The sequence below is a fragment of the Ictidomys tridecemlineatus genome, chromosome 6 (assembly GCF_052094955.1).
Source record: "Ictidomys tridecemlineatus isolate mIctTri1 chromosome 6, mIctTri1.hap1, whole genome shotgun sequence".
NCBI lineage: Eukaryota > Metazoa > Chordata > Mammalia > Rodentia > Sciuridae > Ictidomys > Ictidomys tridecemlineatus.
The window spans coordinates 81877610-81903709 of NC_135482.1; the positions used below are offsets into that span (position 1 = coordinate 81877610).

The 26100-nt window shown below is 37.8% G+C and overlaps 1 protein-coding gene across 3 annotated transcripts; it reads right to left on the minus strand.

Annotated features, from left to right (window-relative positions):
- Window positions 1-88: 88 nt before the first annotated feature.
- Window positions 89-26100, minus strand: Smco2 (single-pass membrane protein with coiled-coil domains 2). 3 transcript variants are annotated; one of them, XM_021728844.3, is made up of 10 exons: window positions 25285-26100; window positions 21634-21773; window positions 18388-18505; window positions 16237-16370; window positions 15498-15647; window positions 11785-11872; window positions 9043-9099; window positions 6854-6910; window positions 5318-5493; window positions 89-350 (listed from the first exon to the last, which is right to left on the minus strand). In XM_021728844.3, exons 2-10 carry the CDS (start codon window positions 21762-21764, stop codon window positions 152-154), a joined length of 1110 nt encoding a protein of 369 aa, XP_021584519.3. In that variant the 5' UTR covers window positions 21765-21773; window positions 25285-26100; the 3' UTR covers window positions 89-151. The 3 variants fall into 3 exon arrangements, with proteins under 3 accessions (XP_021584519.3, XP_077871140.1, XP_077871141.1); XM_078015014.1 differs by lacking the exon at window positions 25285-26100 and having other exon boundaries at window positions 21634-21847; XM_078015015.1 differs by lacking the exons at window positions 9043-9099; window positions 25285-26100 and having other exon boundaries at window positions 21634-21850.

Genomic DNA, 26100 nt, shown 5'->3' on the forward strand with positions numbered 1-26100 from the left:
AAAGATAAACTTTTCATATTCATGTAATTATAATGTGCTTCACAAAATACTGAAGAGTTTTTTTAAAAAAATAAGTCAACTCTCATAATACAGGAACAGCCAGAATTTTATTGGGGAGAAAGTCAGTAGGGTAACAGTAGCTTCTGAATTTTTAGGAGGGTAACAAGTCTTCTACTTCCAAGTTCAAGAAAGGCCCTATCATCTCCCTAAGTTCCCACATTGTGCTGCGCCCAAGTATGCTAGGGAGCACCCTCTCAAAGATAAATGTAGCATCCACAAACAGGACATAACATGAAATTCCAGTGAAGGTGAGGACATAAAACATGATGAAAATTCTCAGTGCACGTTTCCTAGGAGGAAAGAAAACATCTGTGTTAAAAACAAAAACACCTGAAGAGAATGCATTGATAGGACTCCCGGCTCCTTGGGGGCTGGGGATATGGCTCAAGTGGTAGCATGCTAACCTAGCATGCGTGAGGCACTGGGTTCAATTCTCAGCACCACATAAAAGATATTGTGTCCACCTAAAACTAAAAAATAAATATTAAAAAAAAATTGACCTCGGTTCGCATCTGTAAAAGAAGGGGCTTGGAACAGATGAGTGCTCACAGCCCACACGGGGGGTTGGCAATGGAATCTAATGTGGGACAGCCACAAGGCAACAAAACCCTGGATGTGTTGGGGCTCTTCTCACACTCCCGCAGGTTGTCCCGGCTCTGCCTGTCCTGAGGGGTGGGATGCCTATTGGGGGGCATGGAAAGACACTGGCAGTTAGATTTTTTTCCATGTGTTTTAGTCAGTTTTTGCATCGCTAGGACCAAAATACACATCAAGAACAACCTACAGGAGAAGTTTATTTGGGGCTCATGGTTTCAGAGGTCTCAGTCCATAGATAGCTGACTCCATTTCTCCGGGCTGGAGGTGAGACAGAACATCAGAGGGAAAGGAGCAATGGAGGAAAGCTGCTTAGCTCATCGTGGGGTTGGGAAGCAGAGAGAGGAAGGGGCTGCTGGAGAAACAACCTTTCCAGAGCATGCCCCCAGGTGACCCACCTCCCCCAGCCTCAGTTACCACCAGTAAGTCTCTTCCAACCAGGATGAAGTGATTAGGTTACAGCTGTCACAATCCATTTTCACTTTTCCTCCGAATATTCCTGAGAATAGGAGCTTTGGGGGGATACCTTGTATCCAAAGCATAAATATATCAGGTATCACACAAAATATATCATGATGGTAGGTAGGAATGAAGCTCTGTCACCAGTTTTGTTCTGCCACAAGATTTTCCCTTATAAAGTAATCTAAACTTTTTCAAATCCTTTTCTGGGCTGGATACATGGTGTATTTTACTCATTTGATTTTAAGTCCTTGCGTTATTAATTTCTGCAATCTATGACTAGGGCAGAAAATCTAGAAAATCCAGAAAAACATAAAGAAGAAAAGAAATGTCACAGATAATCTAATTACCTAGAGATAAATACTGTAGGATTTATTTCGTAAGAGAAAATCTGGGGCACAGGTAAAGCCAGCTTTGGATCTATTTTGTGACCTAACTCGGTGGATTTTAGAAACCAGAGCCAAGTTTCTTAGCATTATACCCCCTGGCTACCTTGTAGTGGTTGCATAAGTAATTGATTTTACCTCACACATTTATTAAAGAACCAACATTTTAAAGATACTCTGTTAAGAAGGAGCTTTGAGTGCTGCTAACATGAAGTAGAGAGGTCCTGTCCTAAGGGCCCCTAAGTCTAGATTTATTCTTTCTTATGAAAAGGAAAAATACTCACTACCAAAACATATCTAGGGCTGGGATTATGGATCAGTGGTAGAGCATTTTCCTAGTTATGTGTGAGGCACTAGGTTTGAATCTCAGCACCGCATATAAATAAATTAACTACACAAAGGTCCATCAACAACTAAAAAAAAAAAAAAAAAATGTAAAAAACTCTATTCTTCCTAACTTCCCAAAACAGTCATCTTTGAAAACATGAAACTAGAATACTTTCTTTAAAAAACACTTTTTAAGTTTTTAAAAAGATGCAAATTTCTGAATTATAGATAACTTGGGAAACAGAGAAAAGAAGAAATTACAATCCCATAGCTTTAATATAAACAATTTAAAAAAATATTTCCTTCCTTTCTTTTCTTATTATTTCCTTTCTTTCTTTCTTTTTTTTCCCTTCTTTTTTTGGTGGTTTTGATGATTGAACCCAGGGCCTTGTGCATGCTAGGAAAGCACTCTACCAACTGAGCTTCAACCCCAGCCCCTCATTTATTATTTCTATTGTGCTTTAGGGTTTTGTTGTTTGTTTTTGTATTTTTTTGTTTTCCTTTTTTCCCTTTCTTTTTCTCTTTGTGTCATTCCAGATTTTTTCCTCCCTACAGTGAATTCTCTAGGTATAGATGAACTCATGTTTGTTTTTTTGACACTACTGAATCACTTGATTTTAATTTATAATAACTGAACTTTTAATTTAAAGGCTCTTCAATATTTTATTAAGCAAATATAAGTGTATATAATGTCTATTTTAAAAAGGTCAAACATTTTTCTCTGGAAAACATCATAGCTATTAAATTAAAATAAGACTTTTTAACATCCCCTTAGTGTTTTTAATAATTTTATTCATTTAAAACTTATTTTTATGAGACTAAAAATATTCTTTTAACTTTTGAATACTATCTATTTATTTAATTTTCAAATCTTGTGGTACAAAAAATTTTTCAGTCTTTTCCGAAGTGTTCATATTATTTGTGGTCATTACACAAGGGGTCAGTATAGAAAGAGAATCAAAGGATTGGAGGACAATACCAAGAAGAGGCTACATTCTGAAGCCAAAATAGCACAAAATGATACATAATGATTGAATATTTGCACAAGGTAAACCTCCTCAAAATGTTAGCAGTACATAAATACGCTTTAATGGAACTAATATGCATCCAGTTCTTTAACAAAAGAGAGTGAACAAAATCTTAATTAGGATGTAATGATGTGAGAAAAAGATGGTTAATCACCTGGATTATAATCTTCCTATATAACAATGAAGTAATAACTGAGAGACATTTGCTTATTTACTTATTTATGTTTTTGAGAGCTACTTCATATCCCACGAAATCCACCCTTTAAAGTGTATGTGTCAGTGGCATTTAGTTTAGTAACAAGGGTGTACCACCAATGTCACTAATTCCAGGAAAATATCATCTTCCCCCCAAAAGAACCCATATTCACGAGCAGTCACTCTTTCCCTATTCTCTATTATAATGTGCTACTTGCTGTCTGTATGGATTTTCCTATTTTGAACTTTACATAAAAGGTATCATATACATGTCCTTTTGTGTCTGGCTTCTTGTATTTAGCATGTTTTTTTGAGATCATCCATGTTGTATCAGAGCTTCATTCTTTTTTGTGTCTAATACATCATTGTGTGGATATACCACATTTTGTTTATCCATGCATCAGTTAATGAACATTTGGGTTGTTTCTATTTGGGGGCGGTTATGAATAATGCTGCCATAAACATTTATGTTCAGGTTTTTGTGTGGCCATATGTCTGACTGGATCATATATACCGAGGAGTGAGGAGTGGAATTGCTGGGTCACATAGTAACACTGTCGAACATTTTTAGGAATTATCAAACTGTTTTCCAAAGTGGCTGTATCATTTTACAGTCTCACCAACAATCTATGAGGGTTCTGGTTTCTCCACATCTTCTTTAATGCTTTTGTGTGTGTGTGTGTGTGTGTGTGTGGTGTGTTGTTTTGTTTTGTTTTGTTGGTGCTAGGGATTGAACCCAGGGGTGCTCTACTACTGAGCTAAGTCCCCAGTCCTTTTTATTTATATTTTTAAAATTTTTAGACAGGGTGTTTTGCTAAGTTGATGAGGGTCTTACTAAATTTTGGAGGATGGTCTGAACTTCTCAATCCTCCTGCCTCAGCCTCCGGAGTTGCTGGGATTACAAGCATGTACCACCACACCCGGCTGAGATGACTGTAGATCATCTTACTGGGTATATAGTAGCATCTCACTATGTTTCAGTGTGGTTTTGATTTGCTTTTCCTTAATGACCAATGACATCAATCATCCTTTCATGTGCTTCATTGTGGTTTTTGACCAGTGTGCTTATTGACCACACATCTATCTTCTTAGAGAAATGTCATATCTAAGTCCTTTGACTATTTTGAAAACTGGGTTATTTTTCTTTTGGATGTTAAGGAGATTTTTATAGATTCCAGATACTAAATCCTTAATTCTGAGAGTTCTGAAAAAGTTGATTCTGATAATTTTCTTCAGGTTTAAGGAAGAGAAAAATTTCTGAGTTTTTTTTTTAAAATATTTATTTCTTTAGTTTTTAGGTGGACACAGTATCTTTATTTCACATTTATGTGGTGCAGAGAACTGAACCCAGTGCCTCACGCACGCTAGGCGAGCGCACTACCACTTGAGCCACATCCCCAGCCCTTTCTGAGGTTTTTGCTTCATCATTTTCACTCACTGTACTCCTCATTTATTTATTAATTTGACATTTGCTGAGCATTATAAGAATATTCTATATATGTCCCCAAATGAAGATAAGCTCCCTGCCTTTGTGTATCCCATTGAGTATTACAAGAAAAGAGATCTGCAACACCTGAAGTGCAGTAATATGCTCTTGGCTCTATAACAAGATTATGTGCAAGGTACAGGGTGCACACACTCTGACAACTCAACAACAAAAAGACAACTCAGCTTTTTTTTTTTTTTTAAAGAAAGAGAGAGAGAGAGAGAGAGAATTTTTAATATTTATTTTTTAGTTATCGGGGGACACAACATCTTTGTTGGTATGTGGTGCTGAGGATCAAACCTAGGCTGCACGCATGCCAGGCGAGCGCGCTACCGCTTGAGCCACATCTCCAGCCCACAACTCAGCTTTTAAAAGGAAAGGACTTGAGAAAATAGAGTGTTAAAGCTTCTACATGGGTTAGTTGGTTGGAAATGAAGAATCAGAATTCTTTTCTTAGAGGAGAATATTGCTCAGAGTCTTTAGGATAATGTAGCATCTCTAGAAAGAGACCCAAAGAATCAGAATTCACCATATACAGGTCTCCAATACCACACAGGAGAAAGGCATCCTGTCCAGCAACCAAAAGTTTTCAAATCTGCTTAATGAGAATGTTCCTTTGATGGTGGAGGTTGTATCACAGCTTGATTTAGATAATAGGTAGATAAATCTCATATATAGATAAACGTATAGATATCATATACAGATAAATTTATCCCCCCCACCAAAAAAAAAGAAAGAAAGAAAGAAAATCCAGCCCACAAGGGCCCCTCTTTCCAACTCACCATGCTGCAATGTGGGGAGGAGAGTTCTGTTCTAAAGGGGGTGGTGAGGCCTCAGGAAGCAGTGGATCTGTTTCTTCCACATTCATTTCTTCAGAATTGTAAGAATCTGTTTCCCTTTCTTGAATTTGGTACATTCCCAACTTAGTATTCAGCAGAGTCATTTCCTTATAAAAGTTCTGGAAGAGAGAGAAATCAACTTTTTTTTTTTTTTTTTTTTTAATCATTCTAGCGGTCTCCTAGTCCTTAGTCCTCAACCACCACACCCCAGCCCTGGGGCTGAAACCCAGGGCAGTGCACATGCTAGGCAAGCACTCTTCCACTGAGCTACATCCCCAGGCACTGTTTTGTTTTATTTTAAGATCAGATCTCACTAAATTTTCCAGGAGGGACTAGAACTTGTGATCCTTCTGCCTCACAACTTCCCAAGTAGGGAGACTTCAGGTGCCTGCATGATAAATCATGTGCATGTGACATGAGGAAATCATTGGTAAAGGCATACTCAATAAGAGGGGACTTACACACTCACAGTGTAAGGAAGCACCATAGTAGATAATTAAGTGAAACCGACATGCTAATCTGTTTTTTAAATATTTTTCTAACATATATATATATTTTAAAATATTTTTCGAATATATATATATATATATATATATATATATATTTAGTTGTTTATGGACCTTTATTTTATTTATTTTATTTTATATGTGGTGATGAGAATAGATCTCAGTGCCTCACACATGCTAGCCAAGTGCTCTACCACTGAGCTAAAACCCCATCCCCCCTGCATGCTAATCTTCATTGGATTATTCAAGCAGGAAGATATCTGTGTACTGAATTAATCTAATTTGTTCATTTATGTAAATACATTTGTAGTCATATTCATTGGGTGACTATTGCCAACTAGGCACTCTTCTAGGATACAGTAATAATAAATACACAAGGAAGGTGCAATCTATTACATGTACGTTTATAGGGGCTATGGAACAAATAACTAAATGCACACATACATTAGATGCTATGGATTAATATACACACTAAAGAGAAAACTAGGTAATGAAACAGAGAGTAGCTGAAGGTTTGGGGGCATCTATTGGAGATGTGGGATGAATAGGTACCTGTGAGAAGGAAGCAGGTTGATACATTCATTCATGCGTTCACATTTACCTGGATGTGTGAGACTATGGGGAAGGAATTCAAAAATGAAGTCATTTCCTGGCCAGGGGAGAATAAGAGAGGTCTGGAAGACGAAATGACATTTGAACTGAGAACACCCAGAGTGGTAATTCGTGGACATGGAGAAAAGCTCCAGATGGAGGGATGGGAAGTAGAAGCAGCATAGGGGTATCAGCTCAAGAGTGCACCAAAACTGTGAGATGTTCTCTTGGCCTGAAGCAGAAGGCCAGGAAGGGAGAAGGAGATAAGACTAAAGAGAGACTGCAGTGTGGGGTACCTGCAAATTCTAAGGGAACAAATAACCTCTGGGTTAAGATAGAAATCTTGTGATTTATTTGAACTGGTGTATCTGTAAAATCTTACCTCTATTCTTTCAATGAGTTTCTCCTTTAATTCATGAGCTTCATTACAAGCATCTACCTGAAAGGATATCCATATTTCTGAACAAAATGAAAATTATAATTTCTGGTTTATACAATAAAATCCCTCATTTCATTTGACACCACTTATAAGGTGTGGGTTGAAATTTACTTTTACGTGGTGAAATTGTTCCTCTTAGAGTAAATTCATGAATTGTTCATGAACTATGAATTGCAAACTGCCAAAGGATTAGTCAATAGATTACCAAGATTATTTTCAGTACTTTTAAAGTATACATTTACACATTAGCCACTTGTTATAAATCATCTTTTTCTCTATGCAGTACTCCTTCCTTGCTCCTTAGAAAAAAACAAAACAAAACAAAATAAAACTTCCACAGGACGTTAGTATGTTTCTGAGAAAATAAGAAAGGTTTTTTGTGTGTGTGCTGGGGATTGAACCCAGGGCTTTGTGCACATGAGGCAAGCACTTTAGCAACTGAGCTATATCCCAGCCCAGAAAGTGTTAATTAAAAAAAAAATATATATATATATATATATATATGTACAGGGGGTTGAACTAAGGGGCACTTAACCACTGAGACACATCCCCAGCCCTTTTTTTGTATTTTATTTAGAGACAAGTTCTCACTGAATTTCTCAATACCTCACTAAGTTGCTGAGGTTGGCTTTGAACTTGTGATCCTCCTGCCTTGGCCTCCTGTGCCACTGGCAATTCAGGCATGTGCCACAGTGCCTGGCGAAAAGTATTTCTTTTAAATACTTAAAAATTTATAATTTATAACTATGAAGTCCTATTTTATTTAATTGAATATTCAGGCTCCCTGGTTTAGCAAAAGCTATTCACAAAAAAGTTATAGTTCCTGTTTTCTTCCCATGTTTCCAGTAAGTTATCAAGGAGAGAACACAGATGGTTTCTGTCAGTAAGACAGGGAGCTGGGGTTGTGGCTCAGTGGTAGAGCCCTTGCCTAGCATGTGTGAGGCACTAGGTTCGATCCTCAGCACCACATAAAAATAAATAAAATAAAGGTATTATGTCCATATAAAGCTAAAAATCTTTAAAAAGAAAAAAAAGAACAAGACAGGGGCCAAAGCCAAACCATTCCCTTCTAAGACATGAATGCCAACTGCCCATATGTCAGAATTTATGATGCTTGCACATGTGTTAAATTAATCATCCCAGGATACCTTGAAAAGCAGAGTTACAGCAGGAAGAACAGTGTGCTGGATTCAAGAAAGATCCGTTTTAGAGATGGTAGTGTCCCTAGAAACTGATTCTTTTATTTAGTTTTTAGTTGTAGGTGGACGTAATATCTTTATGTGGTGCTGAGGTTTGAACCCACTGCCTCATGTGTGCTAGGTGAGCACTCTACCACTGAGCCACAACCCCAGCCCTAGAAACTGATTCTTGAAGAAGCCCTTGTAAGAGTAAGGCAAGGCATGGATTTTCAAGGCATAGTTTCTTGTGGCAAACAGGGTGTATGCAGTCCCAGATATACAACAAAATTAATTTGGTGTAAATTCAAACCTGCATAATAGCAGTGACTAAAAAAAACAAAAAAGGTAAGAGGACATCTACAAGCATAGAAAACTGTTGAAGAAAATTGTTATATGAAAAAGCAATTGCAAAACAGTGTGCATAATATGATCTCATTGAAATAACAATAATACACAAATATATGTACAAGAAAAATTCAGAATATCAGAATATAAATGTCCTAAGATATAAAGGTCCTATTACATTTTAGAATATAAATGTCCTAAAATAAAATGTGCCTTTTGAGGGACTGGGATCGTTTTTCATTTTTAAAAAAATCTCAGTTAGTCTCACAATTTTTAGTTGCTAAAATAAGTATGTATTACTTCTATTAGAAGAAAAAATGCATATGCATGTTTATGTATAATATTAATATAAATGGGGAGCATGACAAAGACTGGTTCTTTTCATCTGGAAAAATGGGCAAGTGACTTCATCACTTCATCTTTTTGAATCATACTTTTCTTTTTTTGAAAGTAAGATTACAAACTACATGACAGTAAGTTCCCTTCTTGGTTTCAACTTCTGAGAGTATTTTTATTGAATTTTAGATTCCATTCCCTGCAATTCTCTAAATTTGAGATTTCTCGAAGAATAATTTACTTCTTTAAGTTGTAAAGCCATTTTATCATTACCTGGGTCAATTTGTTATTCATTTCTCTTAATTGCTTTCTAATTTCTATGATCTTCTCCTAGAAAACAAAAGCATATAAAGTAGAAGTTGTAATGAATGATGTGTGGAAGTGAAACAAAACAAATTATTTTTAGGAGAAAGTACATGTGAGGTCAAAAAGTTTCAGATTGAATACAAGCTGTTCCACCCCCAATGCCGTTCTGTGTATTAATCTACAAAACAGCATTAAATCAAGATATCGTTAGCTGCGTCCTACATAAATGGCCACGGAGGTAGACACTGAGCTAGTTGGACACAAGTAACAGGAGTACTTATCTCCTCAAGCATTTTTTACTCACCAGGAGCTTATTGCTACCCTGGAAAGAGTGTAGTCACCTCCATGTCGTACCAAGTTAATTTGTCCCCAACCCCAAATTGATCATGTGATTTAATTACTCAGGAAGGAGTTATGCTACAATGATTACATTTTAATTGACGTTCTGGTTTACTTATACAACAAACATCGTATGCAGAACTTGTCAAAGATAACTAGGACAGAGTTCATCTCAGAATAAAAATCTAGATGTTTATTTGGGGATTTCAGAAAGCTTCATGGACGTGAGGACTCAATGATCAGGTGATACCCAAAGGCCACCTCAAAAGGCAGTCCACAAATGCGATGGTCATCTTTATCCTAAGTACATGTATGAAGACACGAAGGATGTGACTCTACTTTGTGTACAACCAGAGATATGAAAAATTGTGCTCTATGTGCGTAATATGCATTGTCATGCATCCTATTGTCATATATAACGAATTAAAATTTAAAAAAATTTTTAAAAATCAATAAATTTTTTAGAAAAGGCAGTCCACAGTTTAAAGGTCTTTTAAATAAACATATCTTTGTTTCTGTTTTTCTTTTTTTCCAGAAATAATCTTACTGAATTATTCTTTCACATTTTTCTTACTCCATTTTTATCATGAGGAATAAATAAGCCAATACTTGTGATATTATTTTAATTTTATTGACTTCCTTACTTTTCTCACCAGAGGAAATTCCATCAGCCCGTATACTTGACAACAGAGATTGGGTCATTTTTTTTTTAAAACAAATTTATTGAGGTATAATTTATGTACAGTAAACTCACCTTTCAAGATCATATAGTTCCTAAATTTTGATGCTTGTATACTGTCACGTAGTCATCACTGCCACCAGGATTACAGACTGTTTTCTTCATTTCTTTTCATTTCTTTGTAGCCTTTGTCAATCCCCTCCTCCCATTCTCCACTCAACCCCTAACCACTAACCTATTTTCTCTTCCTATGGTTTTTGCAGAGTGTTACCTAAATAGAGTCATACGCCCACAGCCTTCTGAGTCTGGGGTCCTTCACTTAGCCTAAGGCATCAGAGTCCACTCATGTTTTGGGCGAATAAGACGTTTGTTCCTTTTTATTGCACAGTGGTATTTCACCACACAGGACCCACAGTTTATCCACATACCCACTGGTGGATACTGGGACTGTTTCTTGTTTTTAAGCACAGGCCTGGTTTTGTTTAGTTTTGTTTTTAATGTGTATACAAAGTTTCATATTTCCAGTACAGACAATTTCCAGAGGTAGGTATGATGTCTGCCCTTTTCCTCTTATCCCAAACTCCTCCTTTTTCAAAAACAAAACAAAACTCACTTTTATTTAACTTTGCTCCTCCAACTTTCTCCCCAGTCTTTAGATATTTGTCCTTCCTAATCTCTGCCTCCTGATGAAAACCACATTCCTATAATACATTCAGCTGACTTTTGGGAAAAATGTCGAAGGAGACCATTCGCTTCTTTTTTCCAGAGTTTGCAATTTCCAAAGCCCAAAATAGTACATGTGTGTGGGTGGTTGGGTGGGGAGCTGTTTTCTTTTTAACTAGTGCAAAATAAGATTATGACTGAGAATATTAGACTCTATTATGTTTAAAAGTAATTTTTTCTTCTCCAGGTAAGAAATCTGTGGTGGTTTGGAGGTGACTTTTAATATGAGGTATCTAAATAAACATTACCTTCCTACAATATATAAAGTAAATTTTACTTCTTCCAAAATCCACTTTAAATTCTAGAGCTTGAACAAAGCAGAGGCTGGCAATTTCAATAAAAAGAGATAGATACAATTTTTTTTTTTTTTTTTAGAAAAAAGTGAAAATTTTCATTTTGGACTTCTCTTTAAAAGCCTGGCTTACAGGAGAGTAGAAGAATTACCAGTTAGAATTCTGAAGTCTTATTCATGCTCAAAATTGATCACTACCTTTCAGCTTCATATCCTATCTCTTTTAAAAATAGAAAATAAATGCTTTCTCTAAAAAGAGTTTCTATGAAATGTAAGGAGACAAAGCAATCAGAAAACTGAAGATTGTGAAAACCACTCAAGAACTGATCAAACACTTACATTCTAAAGATGCAATTCTTGAGGAAGATTTATTTCCTGAGTGGTTTCTCTGTGCTGTTAGGTGGTAGGAAAGAACTTCCCTTAAGGTACTTATACGTACCTTAAGATGGCACCAAATAGAGATTTATCATCTCTGTCTTGCCTAGTTTGAAGGTAGAATGGGAAGTCTAGGCTTCTTGAGTAATGAGAGAAGTGGTGTTACCCAGGAGGTGCTCAGAACTGACCATGAGAGAGCACCCCTCTTTGTGACAGAGAGGCATCTTACTTCTTGTTGTGGCTTGTGAAATGATAGAAGGGGTAGGGAGAAAGGGCAGAAGCTCCCAAGCCTCCAGCTTACCTCAATGTTTGCCTCCTTGACAGGGTCAAGGCCCCGGTCCCCCAGATTTTCAGTTTGGCCTTCCAGGGACATCACCTCATTTAATAAGCTGCAAACAGATTAAAGGATGAACTAAGTCCTGAGAATTAAGAAAAGACACCCAATAGAATCGATACTTTTGATCTTTCAAAAATGAAGTGCTGTTCCTATATAGATACTTGGGTAATGATTGTATTGGAATGAGAAGTTGTAAATTAAATTAAATTCAAGAAAAGAAAAAAAAAACACCCAATGTCATCTAGATAATATGAAAGAGCTGTCAGACCTAATAGAATGAAGACCTACTGCTGCTCCAAAGACATGGTTAAAGGTATGAAAAGTCAAGCCACAAATTAGGAAGGAAAATTTGCAAATCGCATCCTGATTATCTGGACTTTTATCTAGAATATATTAAGAACCTTCACAACTCAATAATAAATAAACCAACAATCCAAATTTTTTTAAGAGAGAGAGAGAGAGAGAGAATTTTTAAAAATATTTATTTTTTTAGTTTTCGGCGGACACAACATCTTCGTTTGTATGTGGTGCTGAGGACTGAACCTGGGCCGCACGCATGCCAGGCGAGCGAACTACCGCTTGAGCCACATCCCCAGCCCCAACAACTCAAATTTTTAAATGGGCAAAAGATGCAACAGACACTTCATCCAAGATGATATATATATAGCAAGTAAGTATAAGAAAAGACTTAACATCATTAGTTATTAGCTAAATGAAAAGTGAGGACAATAAGATACCACTACACATCTATTAGGATAATTATAGTAAAACAAGAAAAAAGGAAGAAAGAAAGAAAAAAGAAGGATCCTAACAATGCCGAGAGCTGGTGAGGATTCAGAGCAGCTAGAACTCTTAAAACATGGCTGAAGCCAGGCAAAATGGTATAGCCATTTGAAACCATTTGGCAGTTTCTTAAAAATATAAATGTACCCCATTTGACCCAGCTATACTACTCCTTGGTTTATACCCAAAGGACTTAAAATCAGCATACTACAGTGACACAGCCACATCAATATTCATAGCAGTTCAATTCACAATAGCTAAGCTATGGAACTAACCTAGGTGTCCTTCAATAGATGAATGGATAAAGAAACAGTGGTATAAAATGCTGAATGTTTTCTTTGATATAAGAAGGCTGATTCATAGTGGGATAGACAGCGGGAGCATGGGAGGAATAGATGAACTCTAGATAGGGCAGAGAGGTTGGAGGGGAAGGGAAGAGACATGGGGTAATTAATGATGGTTGAATGTGATGATCATTACTATCCAAAGTACATGTATGATGACATGAATTGGTGTGAATATACTATGTATACAACCAGAGATATGAAAAATTGTGCTCTATATATGTAATAAGAATTGTAATGCATTCTGCTGTCATATATAAATTTAAAAATTACATGAAAAAAGAAACAGTGGTATATATACACAATGGAATATTATTCAGCCATAAAGAAGAATGAAATGATGGCATTTGCTGGCAAGTGAAAGGAACTGGAGAATGTCATGCTAAGTGAAATAAGCCAGTTCCAAAAAACCAAAGTCAGAATGTTCTCTCTGACATGCAGATGCTAACACATAATAAGGGAGGGAGAGGGAAGAATAGAAGTTCATTGGGTTAGACAGAGGGGAATGAAGGAAAGGGATGGGGGATGGGAATAGGAAAGAGAGTAGAATGAATCAGACATAATTTTCCTATGTTCATATATGAATACATGACAAGTGACACTCCACATCAAGTACAACCACAAGAATGGGATCCTAATTAGAAAAGGTTATATTCCATGTATGTATTATATATACTCTACTGTCACGTATATCTAAAAAGAAAAAAATATATGTATATATATAAAGAAAATCCCTTGTTTGAGTGACTCCCCCCTCTTCCACTCACAATACTCTAAAATAAAAGCCATTCTGTCAGAAAAAAAGTAAATGTACACTTACTATACAACCCTATATAACCCAGCATTCTCATTCCTCGTTGTTTATGCAAGAAAAAGAAAAACGTGTGCTCACACATAAACCTATATAAGAATGTTTATGTTATTTTTATACATATTTGCCCCAAATCCTAAAAGTTCTTTGATTGCTAAATGAATAAATGGTGTTAGATGTATGTAAAAGAATACTATTCAGCAGTTAAAAGGATGATACACACAGCAACATAGGTGAATGTCAAGTGCACTCTACTAAATGGAAGAAGGCAGGCTCAAAAGGCTTCATGTGCTCTGAGATGCCATCATACAACATTCCAGAGAGGGTAAAACGATGGGGACAGATCTGTGGTCACCAGCAGCTTGGCCTGGGGACAGTGGTGGACTTCAGTTCAGCATGAAGGATTTGGTGGAGCAATGAAGGCGTCCCACATCTTCACTCCGTTGGCTCCACCACTGTACACATTTTTCAAAACCTGCGGGACCATACACTAAAAGACATAGTTTACTGTATGTGAATTATACCTGCCTTTTAAAAATGGGGAAAAAACTTAATATATGTGATTTGAATTAATAAAACCACAGAGCCCTTTTAAAAGATAATATTATTAATGCTTCAGCAGGGGAAAAGGACCCCTTTGGATAGGATGGTCAGAAGGCTTCTGTGAAGGAATCTTTTGCTGAAAAGCTAACCCCTGAAAGGTAGGAGAACAGCGAGAAAGGTAGCCCTGCAGTAGGAAGGGTTTGGAGCATAGTGGGCAAGTTCAGAAGGCCACAGGTACGCATTTCTTTTCTTTATTAATTTTTTTTTAGTTATACATGGGCACAATGTCTTTATTTTGTTTATTTATTTTTATGCGGTGCTGAGGATCGAACCCAGGGTCTCCCACGTGCGAGGCGAGTGCTCTACAGGTACGCATTTCTAACAGTGACTTCCATTTATTAATCATTTGTTATGGACCAGGTCCCATGTTACGATCTTTACATACGGAATTGTATTGAGTCCCTACAATATGCCAGGGAGGTGCCCTTTAGTTCCTCTGCATAGAAGAGGAGAGCCATGGCTTTAAAAAGGTTGGTGATTTAGCCAAGAAATGTCCGTCAGGATTCAAACTCGGGTCCCTCTGACTCCAGAACCCATTCTCTTTATTCTAGTGGTTAAATGAGTAACAATTATTATGATGATTTTTTTTCCTTTGGTGCTAGGATGTTCCACCACCGAGCTATACCCCCAGACCTTTTTTTTTAGTTTGTTTTAAAACAGGGTGTCATTAACTTGCCCAGGTTAAACTTGAACTGGTGATCCTCCTGCCTCAGGCTCCTGAGTGACTGGGATTACAGGCATGTGCCACCATGCTCAGCAATAACAATTACCTTTTCTTTTTCTTCACCTTAAAATGTCCCATTGAAATCCAGAGGCACATTACCAAATACGCTTCACATTTTTTCCCCTAAGCATGTCCTGTCAACAATACGGAATAACCTTCAAAGGTACTGAAGACCTGAACACATTCCTGTGGTAACTAACTCAGCCTTAAAGAAAGTGTGTGAGAGAACACAGAGCAAAGATGCAGATAACTTTGATTTCTGCTCTAAGATTTTGTGGCATTGATTACAGATCACAGGACTTTATACTTCTTATCCTAAAGATTTCATCCCTTTAAATCCAGAACATCTTAGGTTGTGGAAGCTATAAAACCTTCCACTATTTTTTGACTGATTTCAGTATCCTACAATTACCTTTTCACTGTGCTTTCCGTTGTATTTATCTTTTGTATAATGTTGTTGATTTTCTCCATCCAGTCAATGTGATCGGCTCCAACGTCTTTCACTTGCAGACCCATCTTTGCATTCCAGTAGTTCAGCCTGAGAAATATCCTCTGTGGACTCCTGCAGAAATGTTAGGATCATTGGTAGGTAAGCAAGTGGGGAACGGCTGACATAGCCCCAAAGTCCCTTCTTTCAAATGACAAATGGGTCTGTTTATTCATATCATCAAAATGAAACAGGTGGGCACTTAGGACTCAAGAAGTTTGGGCCTTTATCTGATATCCATTTTAACAGGTCTTTAAAAGGCTGGATAAAACAAAGCAAATTTCGTCTTTATTGACAAAACGTGGATGTAGTTTTAATTTCCTTCCATGGGGCAAATGCTAAATATTGGTATCAGGATAATGGTTGCATCTTGTTGAGGAAGAAGTATACAATGGAGAAAGGGTCTACAAGGGCTTCACAATATATTTGTCATGATAATGAGAATGATTTCCATATCTAGAAAGTTATATGAGAGGGTTGAGGTAGGTATTAATTTCAAGCTTCAAAGATAAGTTTGCAAAGAGAAGCCCTTGGCATGAGTGCTTTGTGGTTCAAGACATGTATGGAATTTAAATCCATTCGGTTTTCCCTCAATACTTTGCTAAATTTCATCCTTCCTGCCCCCCAGTCATTAAGCACTTTTTCTGCAGGTGCCAAGGCTTACAGCTCAGGGATCTTGTTCTCTGGAAACAGCATCGATGTGGACACTTGAGGTACTTCATGAACAAGATCTGGTTTTTGCTCATCCTGTTCTTTCTGAAGGTCCTGGCCCTGTTCAGCTTTCGGCTCCAACATATCCTGATCAAGATGACGAAGGAAGCAAAGCAGAACAAATAGGTTATCACAAGAAGTAGAGGTTCCTCTAGCTCCACCCAACACAGCCCTCTGAGACCTGCACCTTCAGTTTATGAAAGGCTGGGGCAGCGACATGTACTTCAGAGCTCTTGCTGGGTACAGTGGCTCATGCCTGTAATCCCAGTGATTCAGGAGGCTGAGGCAGGAGGATAACAAGTTCAAGGCCAGCCTCAACCATTTAGTGGGGTCCTGTCTCAAAGTAAACAATAAAAAGAACAGGGGATGTAGCTCTGGGGTATTGTGCTCTTGGGTTCAATCCCCAGTACAAAACAACAACAAACCAGAGCTCCTTTGAGCGTTGATGAGTATTAGAATTCCACCTGACCATTGGACTCTAAAACTCTACTCAAATAAGATGACTCTCCAGATCTATTAAAATTTATTTTAATGGAAAAGAGAAGGTGTTAGGAATTGTCCCATATATCAAGAGAGTCTAAAGAGATATAGCAATTGGATGCATTGCATAGATTTTGCTTGGATGTTGGTTTAAAAAATACAGCCCTAAATTGTGCCCTAAATTTTGGGCACAATTGCAGAAATTAGAATAGTGAGAGAATTGAGGATACAGGAATAAATTATAGAATTTTTGTTAATCTTCCTAGATGTGATGACAGTATTTCAGATATATAAAAGAAAGTCTATTTTTAGGGATGCTTTCTGAAGTAAACAGGGATGAAGTGTTATATTGTCTCTGACCTACTTTTTAAATGGTTCAGAAAATTCCATCTATTTATATATACATAAATACTCAGCAAATGTGGTGAAAGTTAACATTTTTAAAGGGTAGGTGTGGAATGTGGTGGATCACTGTGTAATTCTTTTAAGCTCTCTTTTGATTTAATTTTTTTTTCATATCAAAGAGTTTGGGGTAACAGCCCACTCTGAGTTTGAGCCACAAAATTTCTTTCTTTCTTTCTTAGGTGCCTTGTTCTAGAAAAACATTCAAGGCATTTCCTGGCACATCAGTTCTATACATACAAAGATTAACAATAGATTATCTTTGAACATGTTGTTTTTCTTTTTTTTTTTTTAAAGAAACTATTGAGAAATATTTCTCTGACCTGTGAAGATGTTTGACCTGAAATTCCTGAATTTCAGCAAAACTATTTTTAAACTGGAAAGAGAAAAGTTTGGAGTAGGGAGAACTGACAAATTTCTTATTGAAGTATCTGCATAAAGTACTGGCGGAATCAGGAAGGATAACTCCCACCCACATAACTCTACAAATCACTGTCAAGTGAATTATTTCTTTTCATTCTCATGATAGATTTGAGGTGAATAAAGGCACTTGAAATCCTCTAGGCCATTCATATTAATGACTCATCCTAGTTCAATAATGCAACAAGTTAGGTGGTAGCCCCCAAAGACATATCTGTGTCCTGATACTAGGACCCTGTGAATATTACCTGGTTTGGAAAAAGACTCTTTAGTCTTTGCACCTGTAACTAAGTTAAAGATCTTGAGTAAAGACCATCTTGGGTTACCTGGATGGGTCCTAAATCCAATGACAAATATCTCAATGAGAGACAGAAGAGGAAAAGCATAGCATCAGGGGAGAAGGCCTCTGCAGGGACTAGAGGTATGAGCTGCAAGCCAGTGAAGACCTAAAGCCACCAGAAGGAGGAAGAAGATGGATTTTCCTGAGAGATTAAATCCAGGGTATAGCGGTGAAGTCTATTGAAAGACAATCTGCAAGCACAGAGTGGTTTTTCATGTAGCAATCTTCTCTAAGGTGAAAAATGTTAGTTATTTCATAAATCACCGGGGGCAAAAATAACACATAATACACATTTTTTCCCCCACGAGAACACTAGCAATTACCTCATGTTTTAACCACAGACTATAGTGACAGTAAGGCCACACCCTGCCTCCCTCCTGGTTTCAAGCTCTGAAGTCTTGTCCCTGTTGGGAGGAAATCCTCATTCTCACCACATTGAGATAGGAGATGTGTCTTGCTTACCCATTTTTTGGTGTCCACTTTGTGAAGGAAGTCAGTTTGAGGAGTTTCAGAGCAAACCTTGTCTTTATCGTCCAATCCGTCCAAGCTCTGGTCCATTTTGGTCATTTCTCTTAGCAAACTGTAAGCCACACCATGGAAACAAGGCTGTTACTATGTCACGGGCCAGAGCTCAGGCCTGCCCTCCCCGTTTCTAAAGGAGGACCCTGGGATCTTCCCAGCCCCAAGGGGCACCTGCTGGTCAGGTTCTGAGTTCATTCTGTGTGAATAATGCCACACAGGCCATCTCACAAAAAAAGAGAAATAGAAGGGCTGGATAAATATTTACTGGCTGAGTCAATCAATTATTTGTCAATGAGATCTCAAAGTCATTGCAGCTGTGTGTACATGCATGTATAAATGTGTGTTCAAAATAAACAAGTAGAGTTAAAAAAAAAAACCTGGTTTAAAATAATGGGGAGAGGGGACTAAGTTTATGATGTCCTCTTGACCTTCATACCCCCACTCGTCTCCTGACAATGTTTACGTTTCTCCCTTATTATTCTTCCACAGACAGTCCATGATAAATAAGCAGATGTGGTTGTTTATCTAAGAGTGTGTGTGTGTGTGTGTGTGTGTGTGCGCACCTTTTAAATCATAAGTGGGAGGATATTTATATACTGTTTCTGTGCCTTCAATTTCTTTATGATTATTATTTTTTCCCAAGAGCATGGTGTGATGGTGTGTGTGTGTGTGTCTTTGTGTGTGTGTCTTTGTGTGTGTGTGTATGTGTGTGTGTGTTCTATTGTAGTTGGACATTCATTTATTTATTTATTTTTATGTGGTGCTGAGGATCAAACCCAGTGCCTCGCATGTGCTAGAGGAGTATTCTACACAGCCACATTTTTTAAATTCTTTTTTTATTTTTACTTTCTATTTTTGGTTTTTAGCAGTTTTAATGGTACATTATAATTATATATAATAGTGGGACTTAGCATGCCTTATTTGCACATGCATGTAACACAATGTGATCAGCCTCATTCCCCACTATCTTCCCTTCCCTTCCCCCCTTTGCTTGCTTACTGATTTTCCTTCTATTATTATTATCAATATTATTTGTACATTATAATTATATAATAAGTTGTATTCATTATGGCATGTTCATCCACAGACCTAGCATCATTTGGTAGATTTTGTTCCTCTGCAATTCCTGTGCCCTCCTTTCATCCCTCCCTTTCAATCCCCTTCCTCTAAAAGGGAGACCAATACAGTAAATCTCTTTTTTTAACAAACTCCCTTGGAGTCCATTTTATATTGTATATACAAAACTGCTTTATTTATGAAATGACTATCTGGTAAGACCATATGATAAATTTCTTCATATATATATATATATATATATATATATATATATAAAATTGGAGATAGACACAATATTTTTGTGTGATTCTGAGGATTGAATTCAGTGCTTCACACATATGAGGCAATCGCTCTACTACTGAACTATAACCTCAGCCCCTTTATGATGAATTTCTATTCAGTTCTTTATTAACGGACGTGTAGTTTGTTTCCTAGCATTTGCTACTATAAACAATGCTATAGTGAATACCTTACATATCTGTATGTTATATATATGTACATCTATTGGAAATCCCTAAAAAGTTGACTTGCTAGGTCAGTAGTTTTATACATTCCAAATTTTGATAGATTTTACCAAATCATGTTTTTATAAGGTGGAATTAATTTACATTTCCAGAAAAACGATGACAGTGACTATTTTCCCACTCTTTTTTCTAGAACCATATCTTTGCCAGCCTGGTATATTTAAATGGGTACCTCATTTTAATCTTTTTTTTTTTTTTTTTAAAGAGTGAAGTTGAGTGTCTTTGCTTATATGTATACAACTCAGCTATATTTCCTTTCCTGGAACAATTATGTTGATATCATTTGTCCATTTCCTCTTGGACTGTTGTTGTTTTGCTAAAATGCACATATGTACACACACATACACACACACACACACTTTTCAATGAATCATAATATATTTGTGATATAGGAAGGGGTTCTGGAAACTACGTATATTTCTTCAGCCTGAATAAATATTGCTTACATGAATAAATACTTCTCTGAGTTTCCAAATGTACAAGCTACTATTTTCAATAAATTATAAATGCATTTAAAAACATCTTTGGTGGGGCTGTAGCTCAGTGGCAGAGCACTTGCCTAGCATGAGTGAAGCACTGCTTAATCCTCAGCACCACATTAAAAAAATACATTAATAAACAAATATATTGTGTGTCCCTCTACAACTACAAAAATGTTTTTTTTTAAAAAAAATCTCTTATATCATAATAGCTTTTCTGATATGTGAGGAATTCTGGAAAATCTTTCATTTTAAAAAAGTTTTCCAAGGCTGAGGTTATGGCTCAGTGGTAGAGCGCTTGCCTAGCATGTGTGAGGCACTGGGTTTGATTCTCAGCACCTCAAATATAATATAATAATAATAAATAATAATAATATAAAGGTCCATCAACATCTAAAAGAATACAAACTTAAAAAAAAGTTTTCTTGCTGGATGGGGATAGGGGTGTATTGAGCACCTGTAATTCCAGCTACTTAAGAGGCTGAGGCAGGAGGAGGAGCATAAGTTCTAGGTCAGTCTCAGCAACTTAGTGAGATCTTACTTCAAAATAAAAAATAAAAAGGGTTGGGGATGTAGTTCAGTGGTAGAGAGCTCCTGGGTCCAATTCCCAGTATCAAACTAACAAAAGAGAGAGAGAGAGAGAGAGAGAGAGAGAGAGAGAGAGAGAGAGAGAGGATTTCTAATCAAAAATGTTGTTAATCATTAGCCTATATGTACATACTTTCATTTAATGCTAACATGTGTGTATATGTACATACATACACACACTTATATAAATATTTGTACTAGCTCTAATCTGGAAAGTATTTAAAATGGCTTACGTCTTTAGCAAGTGAAGATAATGAGGCCCTGAAACTATCAATTTTCCCAAATCAAGATCAGAGCCTTGACAGTTTCCACTTGGTGGTGTCTGCCTAGTTCAAGATCACAGGCCTCCTCAGTGCGTCCTTAGGCCTCCTTCAATAAATATTCATGAGATTAAAATTAGGTGAATTGGAGGAAGAACATCCACCCAGACCCTGAACTTGAAAAATCTCACGATCTCATCATTTTCATCCCACTGGCCTGAGGACGCCTCCAGACACTTACGCAGAAGCAGCAGCTGCTGCAGGTGCAGCCCCACTTACTTCATTGCACCTTCAGCCACACCGAGATTTTGGAGAAAGCCATTGTTTTTTTCAGTCAACGATTGTTCCTTCCCAGCTGTCTTTGTCTGCAGAGATGTCCCATCATTTAGACTTGGGGGTGTGAGCTCCATTCCTTCAGACTGCAGGGACAGGGACAAAAGAGGAATTTCATCATCTCCTCTGACACCTAGCTGATTCCTCCTCAGGGAGATAACCCAGGCCCTTGACCTGCCACGATGGCCATCATTGTAAAGGACCTGAAACTGGCTCTGAGGTTTCTCTGCCCACATAAATGAGGGAAGGTCGTGTGTATGTCTCCCCAGGAACACACCTATGTCTGAGGCTGGGAGATGTATTTTGAATCCCCAAATGGGAATACTATAGAGGAATATATAACAGCCAGCTGAGGGGATGGAAATCTCCATTTAAAAACAATCTCTTTGGTTGCAGATGGACTCAATACTTTTATTTATTTTTTTATGTGGTGCTGAGGATGGAACCTGGTGCCTCCCACATGGTAGGCAAGTGCACTACCACTGAGCAACAACCCCAGCCCAGGAATCTCCATTTTTATAGCCTGTTTCTGATGATATGATATAATAATAGGCTCATCGCAAAAAAACAGAAGAGATGAAAGATGAAAATAAAATGACTGCTACTCCAGAGATAACCAAAGATAACTCCAGTTTGCCCAATTTAACCTTCGCTAGTATTTTGGTACATTATCTTTGTTTCTAAATTTGACATTTGTTTTATTCTTTTCTCACTATTAACAACCAGATCTTTTCTTGTTGTTCATAATATAAATAATATAGTAATGAGGTGGGTGCAATGATGTACTCCTGTAATCCCAGTGGCTCTGGAGGCTGAAGCAGGAAGATCACAAGTTCAAAATCAGCCTCAGCAACGTAGCGAGGCCCTAAGCAACTCAGCAAGACCCTGTCTTTAAATAAAATATAAAAAAGGGCTGAGGATCTGGCTCCGTGGTTAAGTATCCCTGAGTTCAATCCCTGTTACCAAAAAAAAAAAAAAAAACAAAAAACTTTAAAATCTCTATATATGTTTATAGGCTACAAACTATAAACTTAGGATACTTGCTTAGAAGTGGAATTGCTGCCTCACATTGTACAAAGTACAGGTTTTTAAGGATTTAGGGAAACAGATTGCTATCTAAAAGGTTTAGTCAATATACTGTGCCATCATAATTTGTTCAAAAATTAGAATACTAGGGCTAGGGATATAGCTCAGTTGGTAGAGTGCTTGCCTCGCATGCATAAGGCCCTGGGTTCAGTCCCCAGCACCACAAAAAAAAAAAAAAATAGAATACAAATAATAAAATTTCCTTATTTCATCAACTCTCTGAAATCTTAAGGGCTTCCTCAGGAGTGATTTAAAAACCTAGATCTCTATTTGGACACCCCACAAATTCCATCTCACATTTCTCACATTTCAATAACAATAGAATCCTAATGATGGCTCATGTTTTTCCAGCCCCCCTAAGACATCACAGTGCTCTCCACGTATTTTCTCACTCCCTTCCTAAACCACCACCACCAGGAAGGTATGATCCTCATTTTATGTACACATTAACTAAGGCTCTGGGAGATGATTTATTTGGATGGTTACACAGCAAAGCTAGAACTCATCTTCCATGTCCTCAGAGCTACTTGTAAGGGATTTCCCCTAGGACTACCTCCAAAAATGATATAGACCAGGACTCTCCAATAGCACTTTCTGTGATAATAGAACTGTCCTCCAGGGTATTCAATCCAATAGCCACTGGCCATGTATTTCTACTGAGCTCTTGAAATGTGGCTAATGCAACTGAGGAATTAATTTTGTAACCACATGTATCTAGTGACTATTATATTGCACAACTCAGAATTTTCTGGAGTAGGCAAAGCAAAACATGGCCTGCAGGCCACATCCAGCCTGCCACCTGTTTCTGTAAATAATTTTACTGAAACAGGATCATACTCATTCCTGGACATGTTGTTTATGACTGCATTTTCACTTCAGTGACAGAGTTAGAGGGTTGCAACAGAGGCCATTTGGCATACAGAGGCCCAAATATTTACTGTCTTGTACTTGACAGAAATAATTTGCCAACTCCAGTTCTACACTATCACCTTCTTCTATGGTGTTGGGTGTTTACTACGATTAATCAGTTGAATACAGTGAATGAAAGTTGGATTTTGGAAAGTCAGGCTGAGTTCATATCCTAGTATCAACCCTCAACATCCAGACATAATTCTATTCCTCTGGTCCTCCTTCCTCATCTGTAAGATGGGGCTGACAATACTACTGTCGATGTTATTGATGCTGTGAGGAGTAAGCCAAGTATCTCTCTCTTACTGTGTTCAACACAGTATCAGGTAGACAGCAAACACCAAAATTACCTACCTATCAATCAAAATGAAAGTAGTGGAAATGGAGAAATTAGGAAGGTTTCTTTAACTTCAAATAGCGCAATAATAATAACTGCTACATAAGCAGTATCCTATGCAGCACTTTCAATTAATAAAGCACTTTTACCAAATTGTTTCGTGTAATCCTCACACCATCTCATGTTCTATTAATAAGGCAGATATTTTTATCTATCATTTTAGATGAAGAAGCTGTCTCTCAGAGACAACCATGACTTATTGAAAGTTTTATTGTTACCAAATGGTAGAAGCAGCATTTAAACTTGCCAATTCTGATTCTGAGTTCTGCAATCATCCTACTGTATTACCCAACCCTGATGGACAATCTGTTCTCATAGACTCATTAACAGCATTCTTACCACTAAAACAACTCATCTTTTGAACGCAGTCATAACTTTTGGCTAGTTATATAGTGAAAGTCCTGACTAATCAAAGTGTGGTCTGCAGACCATCAGTATCAGCATGGTCTGGGAGCTTGCAGGACAGGCAGAATCTCTGGTTCTATACTAGGGTCATTGAATCAACACCTGCATCTTAACAAGAACTCTGATGATCCATACACATAGGAAAGTCTGGAAGGGCTCATCCTCTTCCTTCTCTACCCACTTTCTTCATTTATTCTATAGGACTGTTTAGTACACCAGAGTGAACCTTTCTCCTTCATTCATGCTCCATAAAAACGTTTTTTTCCCCAGTATAGGGGATTGAACTTAGGAGTGCGCTTTATCCTGAGCTACCTCCCCAGCCCTTTTATATATTTTTTTTTTATTTTGAGACAGATCGTTAAGTTGCCTAGGCTGGCTTTGAACTTGTAATCTTCCTGCCTCAGCCTCTCAAGTAGATGAAATAACAGGTTTGTGCCACTGTGCCCAGGTCCATAAAAGCTTTTAAAAAAAATTTGGAGAAGCATTCATACATTTTAGGAATGAATCAACTATAGAAAGATAGCTAATGAAATCTCTGACTTATAATTTGAGGGAATTTTCTCTAGGCTTGATCACTCAAATTACCCTCTTCTGCCCCCGATAGCTGGTTATTTGGGATCTCAGAAATTCATCAAGCATGGTTTTGGTTTGTTTATTTGTTTGGTTGGTTTTGGTAGTGGGGATTGAACGCAGGGTCTCACACCTGCTAGGCAAGCATCAAAGCATCAGGGATTTGATGTCAGCCTAGGCTCCTGGCCAGGTCAAAATGAGCTGGAACAGTTGGGGAAAAGTCTCTATACCTGGTGATGTCTTCTTTCTTCCCAATTTGGTAGTCCGTAATGTCTCTGAATTCAATGAGGTAGACTAGCAGCAGTCAAGTTTCCCTGGAAAGATTTGGTGATGGCAAAGCCTCCTTTCCCCAGCATCAAAGGGAAAGAGGAGGCCATTGAAGAGTGGTACACACATAGGCAGGTAAGTTTGCAGTTGGGCCTTCCCTCTCTGACATTCCAATTGGAACTCGGCACATGAACCCTTCAACCCCCTCTCAGGAGATTCCAGCAGCCGGGCTCTCTCCTGCCTTTCTTCTAACTTGCAACACCAGCCTGCCTCCTGGCTTCCTCGCTTCGCTTGCTAACTTCTCCCACCCTGTCCCCTGCTCACCCAGCTACTGACCCCTGACATGGCAACCTGGGTGCTCTTCCAACCCCAGCTTTTTCTGCCACACCTGCCCCTCTCATCTCTAGCCTCATCATCTGCTGCTGGCCTTCTCTTTCAGAGAATCCAGCTTTCTACAGAGGCTCAAAGATCTTCTATGATGGAGGATGTGACCTCCCCCACTCTTTCCCTACAGGCAGGAATGAGCAAGCAGTTGATCTTGCAAAACATGGCTGCTTCGACCCTATAGGTTTTGCCATTTTTGCCTCCTTCATTTGAAGTCCATACTTCCTTCACTCTTTCACCTTGTTCCAAGACTTCAGTGCCAAGTTCACATTTCTCACTGGTTCTCATTTTCCCATCATTCTTGGGAAAATGAGCACCCAAAGGAAGAGCCTAAAATACTGACCTTACAAATCCTAAGCACTTCAAATCTTAAAGATTTTCCTCTTTACCTATCA